The following is a 14,075-nucleotide window of genomic DNA, read 5'->3' as shown; positions in this document are numbered from 1 at the left end:
GAAGTTACAACGGACACTGCAGAAATACAAAGCATCCTAAGAGACTACTACAAGCAACTCTATGCCAATAATATGCACAACCTGGAAGAAATGGACAAATTCTTAGAAAGGTATAACCTTCCAAGACTGAACCAGGAAGAAATAGAGAATATGAACAGACCAATCACAAGTAATGAAATTGAAACTGTATTAAAAATCTTCCAACAAACAAAATTCCAGGACCAGATGGCTTCAAAGGTGAACTCTATGAAACATTAACAGAAGAGCTAACACCCATCCTTCTCAAACTCTTCCAAAAAATTACAGAGGGAGGACCACTCCCAAACTCACTCCATGAGGCCACCATCACCCTGATACCAAAACCAGACAAAGATACTACAAAAACAGAAAATTACAGAACAATATCACTAATGAATATAGATGCAAAAATCCTCAAGAAAATACTAGCAAACAGAATCCAACAACACATTAAAAGGATCATACACCATGATCAAGTGGGATTTATCCCAGGGATGCAAGTATTCTTCAATATACGGAAATCAATCAATGTGATACACCATATTAACAGATTGAATAAAAACCATATGATCATCTCAATAGATGCAGGAAAAGCTTTTGACAAAATTCAACATCCATTTATGAAAAGAACTCTCCAGAAAGTGGGCACAGAGGAAACCTACCTCAGCATAATAAAGGCCATATACGACAAACCCACAGCAAACATCATTCTCAATGGTGAAAAACTGAAAGCATTTCCACTAAGATCAGTAACAAGACAAGGAGGTCCACTCTCACCACTATTATTCAGCATAGTTTTGGAAGTCCTAGTCAGAGAAGAAAAAGAAATAAAAGGAACACAAATTGGAAGAGAAGAAGTAAAACTGTCACTGTTTGCAGATGACATGATACTATACATAGAGAAGCCTAAAAATGCCACCAGAAAACTACTAGAGCTAATCAATGAATTTGGTAAAGTTGCAGGATACAAAATTAATACACAGAAATCTCTTGCATTCCTATACCTAATGTTGAAAAATCTGAAAGAGAAATTAAGGAAACACTCCCATTTACCATTGCAACAAAAAGAATAAAATACCTAGGAATAAACCTACCTAAGGAGACAAAAGACCTGTATGCATAAAATTATAAGACACTGATGAAAGGAATTAAAGATGATACCAACAGATGGAGAGATATACCATGTTCTTGGATTGGAAGAATCAATATTGTGAAAATGACTCTACTACCCAAAGCAATCTACAGATTCAATGCAATCCCTATCAAATTACCAATGGCATTTTTTACAGAACTAGAACAAAAAATCTTAAAATTTGTAATGGAGACACAAAAGACCCCAAATAGCCAAGGCAGTCGGGAGAAAGAAAAATAGAGCTGGAGGAATCAGACTCCCTGACTTCAGATTATACTACAAAGCTACAGTAATCAAGACAATATGGTACTGGCATAAAAACAGAAACATAGATCAATGGAACAAGATAGAAAGCCCAGAGATAAACCCACGCACCTATGGTCAACTAATCTATGACAAAGGAGGCAAGAATATACAACGGAGAAAAGACAGTCTCTTCAGTAAGTGGTGTTGGGAAAACTGGACAGGTACATTTAAAAGAATGAAATTAGAACACTCCCTAAACCATACACAAAAATAAACTCAAAATGGATTAGAGACCTAAATGTAAGACAGGACACTATAAAACTCTTAGAGGAAAACATAGGAAGAACACTCTTTGACATAAATCACAGCAAGATCTTTTTTGATCCACCTCCTAGAGTAATGGAAATAAAAACAAAAATAAACAAATGGGACCTAATGAAACTTAAAAGCTTTTGCACAGCAAAGGAAAGCATAAACAAGATGAAAAGACAACCCTCAGAATGGCAGAAAATATTTGCAAATGAATCAACGGACAAAGGATTAATCTGCAAAATATATAACAGCTCATGCAACTCAATATTAAAGCAAGAAACAACCCAATCCAAACATGGGCAGAAGACTAAACAGACATTTCTCCAAAGAAGACATACAGATGGCCAAGAAGCACATCAAAAGCTGCTCAACATCACTAATTATTAGAGAAATGCAAATCAAAACTACAATGAGGTATCACCTCACACCAGTTAGAATGGGCATCATCAGAAAATCTACAAACAACAAATGCTGGAGAGGGTGTGGAGAAAAGGGAACCCTTGCACTGTTGGTGGGAATGTAAAATGATACAGCCACTATGGAGAACAGTATGGAGGTTCCCTAAAAAACTAAAAATTGAATTACCATATGATCCAGCAATCCCCCTACTGGGCATACACTCAGAGAAAACCATAATTCAAAAAGACACATGCACTGCAATGTTCATTGCAGTACTATTTACAATAGCCAGGTCATGGAAGCAACCTAAATGCCCATCAACAGACAAATGGATAAAGAAGATGTGGTATATATATACAATGGAATATTTCTCGGCCATAAAAAGGAAAGAAATTGGGTCATTTGTTAAGACGTGGATGGATCTAGAGACTGTCATACAGAGTGAAGTAAGTCAGAAAGAGAAAAACAAATATCGTATATTAACGCATGTATGTGGAACCTAGAAAACTGGTACAGATGAACCGGTTTGCAGGCCAGAAGTTGAGACACAGATGTAGAGAACAAACGTATGGACACCAAGGGGGGAAAGACGCAGGGGGGTGGGGATGGTGATGTGCTGAATTGGGCGATTGGGATTGACATGTATACACTGATGTGTATAAAATTGACGACTAATAGGAGCTTGCTGTATAAAAAAATAAAATAAAATTCAAAAATTAAGAAAAAAAAGTTAAGAAAATAAACATTTAAGAGGTTTTTATTCCTATAATGTTTCTTAAGAGAACTGAGAGGACCTTAAACACTGGGCAAAAATAAAATAAAACAACTCTTCCTTGCTGTATGTCAATTATATCTCAATAAAACTGAAAAAAAAAGAAAATCTCATCCTCAGTCGTTAAATGCACATAAAAGGGACTGAATAAGCAGAGTTAACTAAGGAATAATTAATAACAGCTAACGTTTACATAGCACTTACTAGGTACTATCCTAAGTTCTTTACAGATATGAAACATTTAATCTTCACAAAAAGCCTGTGAAATAAAATAGTACTTTATCCTTGTTTCATGCATGAGGAAACTGAGGCACAAAGAGTCAAAGAACTTGTCCAAGACATGCATCTGGAATGCAAATCCAGCAGGTTAGCTGGAGTCCATTCTGTTCACGCTATGTTACACTGCCTCTTTATTCTTTCAGCAGAGAATTAATGCTCTCTGACAACACTGGGACCAATACTTCAGAGTAAGGAAAAATAGGAACTCGTGTCTGGTTTTGGTTTCAGTGCAACAAGTCTACCTTGAACACTTTGATTAATTAATAAGACCTAGAAATGGTTCTAATGACATTGTCGATTTCCTTTGAACACAAAACTAACAAATCTATAAAATAAAGGAAAATTCACCAATGGGAAAAGGGCAAGTATCTGTGAGCCTGAACAGTCTCGCTAAAACACCAAACCAAATATTGAAACAAGGTTAAGCTGGACATCAGATTATGGAAGAGTTCAAAAACCCTTCTTGTCATCACTATCAATACCACATGAGGCCTGTAAAACTTACTTGCTACCATGATCTTCTTCCTCCACCATAATCTCTCCACTGTCACATGTAATCATCAAATCAAAATGCAAGGATAGCATGAAAGAATAGGGTATTTTGTATATGAATGGCTGTTGACAAGTAGGGGTCACATAGCTGCAAATAACTCTTTTAGGATACAACTGAGATACCGTCAGCATCCATTTTTCGAATTACCTATTTAAACATTTTAAACAAATACTGCTACTACCTTAAAACTGCAGATTTTTTTAAAAGAAAATTTGGAATTGAAAGATATTTATAGATAATAAACTAACACATATATAGTGTTTTCTTATATGTACTGGAACATGATTCTAAATTCATTTAACCATCACAATTACTTATAAGGTAGATGCTACTATCACTCTCATTTTACAATTGTGAAACTGAGGCACAGAGAAGTTATGTTACTTTCTCAAGGTCACAAAGCCAATAAGTGCCAGAGATAGGATTCATATCCAGACACTCCGGCTCCAGAGTCTGTGCTTTGAACCACCTGGCTATACTGATCTTAACCACTACACAATACAGATCTATTTTACTATCTTATTGAGGGGGTTAAAAACATTTTCAGACTCCTAAAATTTGTGTTGTATCCAGTCACATATCAATACACTCCATTTCTTTTTCTTGTAGCTTTACTTAAAGTTTCAGTATTTCTCTTCTTGCTAGCTTAAAAGAAGAGAGCACATAAGAGCTCAATAAATGTAAATTCTTTTAGGAAGTATGTAGTTCTAACTATGGTCATAACAGCTTTGCTTGTAATATAAAAAACTTAGAATCTAAATGTCTTACAATAGAAGATGGAATAAATTGTGGCACATCCACTTACTGTAGTAATATTTAGCCATTCAAAGCTGTTATATATGAAAAGATGTTAAACCTCCACAATAATCAAAGAAATGCAAATTAAAATTAGAATGATTTCTTCTTATTAGATAGTCAATAATTAAAAAGGGATTGGTAACAACCAGTGTTGGTGAGGTACAGGACCTGGGAAAGGGCATTCTTATACAGTACGGTTGCTGGGAATATAAACTGTCACAACTTTTTCAGAGCAATCTGTCAACACTTCTCAAAATGTACACCATACCCATCAATTCTAGTTACAATTATTTACTTTCCAGAAACACTCCAATAAATATACAAAGAAAAAGGCACAAAATTGATCAAAGCAGCATTATGAGTAATGGGAAAAACTGGAAATAACTTGTATTCATCATTCTTCATTTGTATTTTCTGGAATACTATACAATCATTGAAAGAATTAAGTAGAGAGTTATATTAACTGATAAAGATGGATAGTTAAAAAAATGCTTATATCAGAATATATTGAAATTTCCAATTTTTGAAAAATAAAGGATGAATTTATCCATATTACATATACTCCACATATGTGCACACAAAAGGGTCTGGAAGGATACAAGCCAAATTGTTAATTGTTAATCCTGGCAAAGGATCACAAAAGATGGAAGCAGGAACAAGAACTTTCGCTCTTTACTTCCTAGATGTATGATTTGCTCCCCCCTCCCTCTCAATTTTTTTTTTTTGAGTATATATTTCTTTTTAAAATTTCAAACAGCCATTAAAAAAAAAAGATAATTACAATTACAGATCATGCATGGCCTTAAGGCTACTGGAAGGACTCTGGCTTTTACTAAGAGTGAGATGGGAAGCCATTAAGGGTTGTAAACCAAAGAGAGATATGATCTAATTTGTTTTGCTATGTGAAGAATAGGTTGTAGGAAGAAGTAGAAGCAGTGATCAGCTAAACCAGGCGTCTGGCCAACTACGGCTTGTGTTTGACCCAAGGCCTGTTTTTGTACAACTGAGCTAAGACTGGTAAAAAGGTTGTTTTTAAAACAAAGGATGAATTTGCAACAGAGCCTGTATATGACCTGCAAAAGCTAACTTATCATTTAGCCCTTTATTCAAAAGTTTGCCTAATTCCTGAATTAGGAGACCACTGCAATAATCCAGTTAAGAGATGATTATGGCTTGGATCAGGGCTGCAGCACGTGGAGAAGCTGAGAAGTGTTCAAGTTCAAAATATGTTTTGAAATGAAAGTCAACAGAATTTACAGAAGTGAATGAGAGGTAGAAGATAAAGGTTAAGGATTACTCCAAGGATTTTTAGTCTGAGTAACTAGAAGAGTGGAATTTCCTTTTACTAGAGGAGGAAAATTATGGGGATAAGTAGATTTGGAGAGGGACACTAGGAGTTCAGTTTTGGACATGTTAAATTTGAGATAACCTATTTGATAAGATATCCAAGAAGAGATAATGAATTAGAAAGATCCAGGGGGGACACAGAAATTTAGAAGTCATCCACACATAGCCTGTATTTAAATGATTAGATCATCAACGAAGTGAGTTTAGATTTAAAGATAAATGGTCTGAGGACTGAACCCTGGGGCACTCTGTTGTGTTGCAGTTAGGGAATTGGGAAGAAATTAGCAAAGGCAGAAGGGGAATAACTGGTGAGGTAGGAGGAAAAAAGCCAGAGAGCACAGAGGATAGAGACTGAATCTTCTCTTCCTGCCACTGTTTCAAGAAGGGAGAAGTGATCATCTATGTCTAAATGTACTAAAAAATTAAGATGAAGAGTTGATCACTGGATTCAACAAGTGCATTCTTGGTGGGATGATGGAGACAAAAGCCTAACTGGAAAGAGTCAAAGTGAGGAAGGAGACAGAATACAGTCAACTCTTGAGATGTTTTATTATAAAGAACAATCAAATGGGGGAACAGATGGAGTGGGATATAAAGATCAAGAAGCTTTGTAAAGATGGGAGGTATTGTAACATGCTTTTGCGTGCTGGAGGAAATAACCCACTAGAGAATGAAAAACTGATGATTCAAAAAAAAGTAGGGAGGATTGCTGAATCTATGTCTCAAATAGGTGAGTATACAGGAGCTAGTGCACAAGTGGAGGGGTTACCCTTGGTGAGTGCATCACTTTTGCAGTAAGGGGGAAAAATTATTTAATTACAAAAAAAAAAAGAAAGCTTTTTGCACAGCTCTTTTTGAAAGTACAACTAAATTACTTTCCTAAAAATAAAATATCTGACATCTTTAAAAAATCTATTTTTTAATTCAGTAATTGCGCTAGGCTGTTTTCCAAAGATTTATTTTAAATTATGCTCTTTTCATCCGTGGCTAATTTTATCAGTGCAAAAGAGTCACTTACCATACTGTTATTGAGATTCTTGTCAACTTTGCAGAATGTGTGTGGTGGACTTTCTCCTTTACTGGGTATAATAATACATATGTCTGTAACAGCCAACGTATTCTGAGTCATGTTTTCAGAGGCTCTTCGGTAAGTGATATAAATTCTTTGTGATGAGGTACTGCCGCTAATATTTGCAGGGCGTCCGTAAGGAGTACTCTGGATAACTTCACACCCCTGTTTCAATCTTTCTTTCCAGTCATATAAAACCCTAAAAAATAAATAAAATAAATTAGTACACAATTACAAAGCACCTGCAAATATGAAAGGTAATATAGTCAGGAATCATAAACTGATCCTTAAATGTAGCAGATATTCCAATTGTACTGCAAGTTTGAATGCACCGTCCCATATAAAATTAAAGAATAACTGGGAACTTCTCTTGTGGCACAGTGGTTAAGACTCCGTGCCCCCAATTTAGGGGACCCCGGGTTCAATCCCTGGTCTGGGAACTAGATCCCACATGCACGCCGCAACTAAGAGTTTGCATGCCACAACTACAGAGCCAGCGAGCCACAACTAAAGGAGTCCTCAAGCTGCAACTAAGGAGCCCAAGTGCCGCAACTAAGGAGGCTGCCTGCCACAACTAAGACCCAGCACAACCAAATAAATATTTTTAAAAATAAAAATAAATTAAATTAAAGAGTAACTGTTTTCCCTACCAAAAATTAATAATGTAAGGAAAATTTATATTAACCTCTGTTTATTGACATAAACCACAGAATAGCAATTTTGTGCAAAGGTACTTATTTTAACATTCCATTTAAGAGATAGATAGCTAGATAGACAGATGGACAGATAGGTGTATGTATGTACGTATGTCTCTAAAACTAAGCATCATCTTTAGAAAAAGCAACCTTGTATTTTGACCAAAGTTAAAATTTTACAAAAGGCTCCTTGCCATACAGTAGAGAACTTGCTTGCACACTTTTACCTCCAATACTTCCTTCAGCTTTAAGAGAGAGTTTTAAGGCTTTCAAAAGAGTAAATGACCTTAAGTCTATCTTTCATCAAAAGTACAAGTGAAAGTTTCCCCCTTCTCCTTTATGGTAAAATCATATGTTTTTAATAAAGGACAGGCTAGGCACCCATTCCTTAAGTTTTCTAAATACTATTATTTAAAGTACTCTGGAAAACAAAGAAAACATCATGCTTGAATAATATTAGTTTATTCCCTCACAGAATTCACTAATTTGTACTTTAATGCTAAGTCTTTGGCATTAGCAAAAAAAAATTAAAGCCCTATTATATTAAATGTTTCTTCATTTGTTATAAAAATTATTATAGAAGGTAATGTCCCCAACATCAATCAGTATTCCCTTTTATAAAATCCCATTATACAAATAAAATTTAGTGTAAAAAATTGGTCAAATTATTTCTTTCTAATATAATTTTTAATTTCCCTTTTGTCTCAGCTGTCAGCAAACTTAAAAATTTTTTTCTTTAAACATTCTATTTTGAAAATTTAGAGTGAAATTTGATGCTTAATCATAGCAGCTATGTATATCCCAATGTTAGCCTAATTGCTTATTCCTCCTCCTCTTGATCTTGCTTTTCTGTCTTGTTTTTTCTTAATCCTAAAAAATGGCATTGTCAAACTATTACATATAGAATGGATAAACAACAAGGTCCTACTGTATAGCACAGGAAACTATATTCAATATTGAGGTAAACTATAATGGAAAAGAATATAAAAATATATATATATATATGTATAACTAATCACCTTGCTGTAAAGCAGAAATTAACACAACATTGTAAATCAACTATACTTCAATTTTTAAAAATAAGTAAAAAAAATTTTAAAGGCATTATAACAGAGAAGTTAGACATATCTGAATTCGAACCCCTACCACCTGGTACCAGCTGTATTATCTTAGGCAGTTACTTAACTTCTCTGATCCTTATACTATTCAATTATAAAATTTAAAAATCTAACTCATAGGATCTTGGCAGAATCAGATGAGAATACAAGTAGGGTCTCCCAAATAATGTCTGGCATACAGATGTTCAACTGAAAACAAGAAAAGAAAAATACAACACACAGAACAACAAACCACTATTTACTACCTCAAATTCTTAAAAGATATGGAATATAAATACATTTTATATATAAGCTACCTATTTTCTTTAATCGGGTATTGTGCTGTTGCATATATTACTTGTATCACTATTTTTGATTTTTATATTGTTGGGTAACTTTTCTTATCTATTTAAACTATAAGCTTAGTTTAAAGGCAATAATGACGTTATATCCTCCACAATGACAAATATATGAAAATAGCCATAAGAGTGGTTAATTTATTCATTCCAGTCCAAGTCCTTTCCTGTTGGAGAATCCTTCCTATGCCTGGAAAATTCCTCACCTCTAATTTAGGCAGCTCCAACACCTTGTCTAACAAGAATCTGCAACATTCCCTTCATTTTATTTGCAAACTAGAATTCTGACAGTGATCAGTGATCATAGGAGCAACTTAATGTAATCTTTTAAAAATAAGATCTAATAGCTGGCTTATTTTCCCAAATATGTAAACTTCATATGAAGCAATACTATACCTGTTCTGAAACCCACTTGAAGTTACTGTAATTAATTCATGAATTAACACAATAAAGACTGAGTTTAATATAACTTTTATCAAACATTAAGTAATAGAATTTTAAAAGTAGAAGAATGTTCAGGAGCTCTTCCAATTCATCCTATCTCCCCTTAGGTATGAGTAAACATGGCTATTCACTTTCAGACTTAATATATTGGGAGATGGAACTTTTATAGCCCTTCTACTGATGTTAGTAGGGACATTGCTATCATCCTTATTTTTAACCAGAATATTTTAAGTTAAGCCTATCTATCCCCTTTTGCAACAGAGCCATGGAAACAAGGAAGTTAATCTTCATTCCCTATAAACCCTTCATCTATCGTGAAGACATTATTAGAGCTACTCTTAGCCTACCTTTGGCCTTTTTCTTTCAGTTTTTCAGGGAGAATCTTCTACATAAATAAATACATATGTATATATATATTTACATTTATATGTTCCTCTTTTACATATATATTCCTCTTTTTTTTAAAAAAACCCAATCGTTGCAGAAATTGACAAGGTGATCCTAAAATTCATAGGAAAATTCAAGGGACCCAGAATAACCAAAACAATTTTGAAAAAGAACAAACTTGGAAGACTCACACTTCCTAATGTAAAAACTTACTACAAAGCCACAGTAACTAAAACTGTGTAGTACTGGATAGGAGAGACATACAGACAAATGGAATAGAATTGAGAGTCCAGAAATAAAGCCATACATTTATCACCAATTTTTGAAAATGGGAAAAGAATATTCTCATCAACAGACGGTGCTGGAAGTGGATATCCATATGCCAAAGAGTAAGGTTGGACTCTTTCCTCAACATATACAAAAATTAACTCAAAATGGATCAAAGATCTAAATGTAAAGGCTGAAACTATAAAACTCTTAGACAAAAACTTAAATGTAAATCTTCGTAACTCTGGATTAGTTAAAGCCTTCTTAGATACAACACCAAAACACAAGCAACAAAAGAAAAAAATACATAAATCAGATTTCATCAAAATAAAAACTTTTCTGCTCCAAAGGATACCATAAAGAAAGTGAAAAGACAACCCACAGAATAAGAAAAAATATTTGTAAACCATTTATATGATAAGGAACTTACATGTAGAATATATAAAGAACTCCCAAAGCTGAACAATAAAAAGACAACCCAATTTAAAAATGGGTAAAGGATTCTGAATAGACATCTCTCCAAAGATATATAGATGGCTAATAAGCACATGAAAAGATGCTCAACATCATTAGCCACCAGGTGAATGCAAATCAAGACTACAGTTAGATACCATCTCATACCCACTAGGAGAGCTATAATCAAAATAATAATATAAAATGTTGGCTAGGACTGGCAGAAATCAGAACCTTCATACACTGCTGATGGGAATGCAGAGTGGTACGGCTACTTTGGAAGACAGACTGGCAGTTCCTCAAAAGGTTAAACACAGAATTACCATATGACCCAGCAATTCCACTCCTAAGTACATATACAAGAGAAATGAAAACATGTCTGTATGAAAACTTGTACATTAACATTTCCAGTAGCATTACTTACAAGAGCCAAAAAGTAGAAACAACTCACATGTCCATCATCTGATGAATGGATAAATAAATTGTGGTAGACCCATAAGATGGAGTATCATTCAGCCATATAAAGGAATAAAGTACAGACACATACTACAACATGGATAAACGTTGAAAACATTATGCTAAGTGAAAGAAGCCAGCCACAAGGCAACCATATACAGTATGATTCTACTGATATAAAATGTCCAGAATTAGGCACATCCACAGAGACAGAAAGTAGACTGGTGATTGTCTATAGCTGAGGGGGTTAGGGAGAATTAGAAACTATAATGAATACAGGATTGTTTATTTTGGGGGCATGATAAAATGTTATAAAATTTATTGTGGTGATGGTTTCACAACTCTATAAATATACTAAAAACAACTGAATTGTATAATTTAAATGGGTGAGTTGGATGGTATGAATTATAACTCAGTAAAGCTATTATATAAAAAGGGAGCCTCAAGTTCAACACAATATCCTAAATAAGGCACTAATTTACCCAAGATCCTTGTTTGATGCATACAGACTTAAGCACCCAACTATAATGATCATTATAACCGATCCTTAAAAGCCACCTTTTCCTCATACTTTAAAAATAATAAAAAATGTTATGAGCAGGATAATACATTAATTTCTGATACTTTCTTATAAATGTTTTTCAAATTATCTCCCCCCCTTTTTTTTTTTTTTTGCGGTACGCGGGCCTCTCACCGTTGTGGCCTCCCCTGTTGCAGAGCACAGGCTCCGGACGCACAGGCTCAGCGGCCATGGCTCCCGGGCCCAGCCACTCCGCGGCATGTGGGATCTTCCCAGACGGGGGCATGAACCCGTGCCCCCTGCATCGGCAGGTGGACTCTCAACCACTGCACCACCAGGGAAGCCCTTTTTTTTTTTAAGATTTTTTTGATGTGGACCATTTTTAAAGTCTTTATTGAATTTGTTACAATATTGCTTCTGTTTTATATTTTGTTTTTTTTGCCACGAAGCATGTGGGATCTTGGCTCCCTGACCAGGGATCGAACCCGCACCCCCTGCATTAGAAGGCGAAGTCTTAACCACTGGACCGCCAGGGAAGTCCATCTCCTATCTTTAATAGAAAGAAACTCAGACAAAAATGCTAGAACCTGTAGAATGAAGAGACACTGAAAAGATATAAGGAACACAGGAAAAGAATACAGGATTCTGGATATAAACGTGTCTATTTTTCTGAAGCAGCCATGTATCTATTAATAAACAAATTGAACAGTTAACTTCAAAATCTATAAGGTGTATTATTTGGATCAATAATTCTTTTAAAAAATTACTTACCCCAGATCTGTAAGTGGAGGCTTATCTCTTCCTCTTCTATAGCAAAGGAAAATCTGCGGCCCCACAAGACTTCCATTATTGAGATCAGCTGACAGTCCAGTTGGGGTAACATCAATACACGTGTAATCCCATGGCACTTCCTCCCCAAGAGATTTAATAATAACTGAAACATCTGTGATAGGTTCTTTTGGTTTAGCTACTTTATGACAAGCATCATTGAAGTGAATTTCTTCTTCAAGAGGCTTTGAAACATCAGTTAATCCCGCTACAACAAAGTAGTCAGCAACACGAGGCCCCTTATCTTCAATCATCTTCCATTACAGAAGGTTACATCTGAAAGAAAAGTAAAAGATAGTATTCTCCTGTAATAAGTCAAATAAATATTCTCCTATAATAAGTCAAATAAATATAAGTGGTTTGTGTACAAATAAGAACAAAAAACTAAAAAAAGTGCACTACCTCCCTGATTAAACACGCTAGTATTACACATTTCACTTTCATATAAGTATGCTTTTTTTAAAAAACAGGACTATATTTAGCATTATTTTTTTATTATAAAATTAATGCATAAATTTCCATTTTTGGCAATATGGAAGCCTAGATTACCTAAGTAGACAACAAAAAAACACACATTCTTTTAAATGCATAGACTAACTTGTAAAAATGTAAGGGGAAATTCCCAGGGCCCCAAAACACTGAGGAAACCAAAATGCCAGAATGCAGTGTATAAGCTCATACTGGGTGGGAGAATTTGGCTGATCTCCTCAGTAATCAAGGGGCGTGTATTTTTAAAAGGTATTACAGGGAAAGGAGACAATGCTTTGGGACCACATAAGATAGGGGATTAGAACTGAGACATCTGTATAAAACCAAGAGCCTCAAAGAACTACATCCCCAGTTAAGGAGTGGATTTTAAAAATCCATCCACTGGTACAGGGAGATAATAAAGTTTGCCTCAATCTGAACCCTACTTTGGGGGGAGTAAAAAGTCTCTTCTGAGAATGTATAACAATAGGCCTACTCACACTTGGATCTGAGGTTTGATCTTAAGCCATCTGCATGGTCCCAGGATGCTCCAACCTGAGACATTAATGATAACTGTGTTCCCAGGCTAGTGATAGCCCTGGGGAAGCAAATGCAAAAGTTCTAGAGGGTACCCTCAACACAGGTTTTCCACAGATAAAGCCCTGTTGAAGATGACCTCCTATTCTAAAATTATAAAACACACAAAGAAAAATCCACCCTGAATGAGTTTCAAAAGATACAAAAAACAGAAGTTTTGTATCTTATAAAACTTTTATTTCAAAACAAATAATAAAAGTAGGGCAACGATTATAACGGTAATGCATGCTTATAACAAATACAAAGAAAAAATACACAAAGTGGAATTCATCGTGTATTTGCAAACACTTTAATAGCAAAATCTCCTTCAGTTGTCTAGCATCACTTAAACCTTATTTGTTTCTTGAACTAGGAGAAGACATTCCCACCCCCAGCCCCTGCCACAGTACTGTCATTACTTATATAAGAATTATAGGAAAAAAAGTTTAACCTAAAACAGAAATTTCCAAACATGTGTCTCATGTTAGACTTAGTTCCAAAAAATTCAAAGAAAGGATTTTATGGACAAATATTGTACTGTATATTTATAATATATATTAAAAAAATTAAAGCCTTGGAAATCTTTTGATAAAGGTACCTGAT

At 34.8% G+C, this 14,075-nt stretch overlaps 1 protein-coding gene across 7 annotated transcripts in view; it reads right to left on the bottom strand.

Annotated features, from left to right (window-relative positions):
- The window catches only part of DENND4A (DENN domain containing 4A), a 137,607-nt gene that overhangs the window by 88,431 nt on the left and 35,101 nt on the right, over nucleotides 1-14,075 (bottom strand). For all 7 annotated transcript variants that reach the window (XM_032617651.1, XM_032617642.1, XM_032617668.1 and 4 more), the window contains exons 3-4: nucleotides 12,372-12,704; nucleotides 6,875-7,124 (exon numbers count right to left, since the gene is read on the bottom strand). In XM_032617651.1, coding sequence (XP_032473542.1) covers nucleotides 6,875-7,124; nucleotides 12,372-12,682 — 561 coding nt within the window. In that variant the 5' untranslated portion in view covers nucleotides 12,683-12,704. The remainder of the gene's footprint in view (nucleotides 1-6,874; nucleotides 7,125-12,371; nucleotides 12,705-14,075) is intronic.

Source organism: Phocoena sinus, chromosome 2 (genome assembly GCF_008692025.1).
Source record: "Phocoena sinus isolate mPhoSin1 chromosome 2, mPhoSin1.pri, whole genome shotgun sequence".
Lineage (NCBI taxonomy): Eukaryota > Metazoa > Chordata > Mammalia > Artiodactyla > Phocoenidae > Phocoena > Phocoena sinus.
Note: the sequence above shows the minus strand (reverse complement) of the source record. Positions and strands in the feature narration are given on the sequence as shown.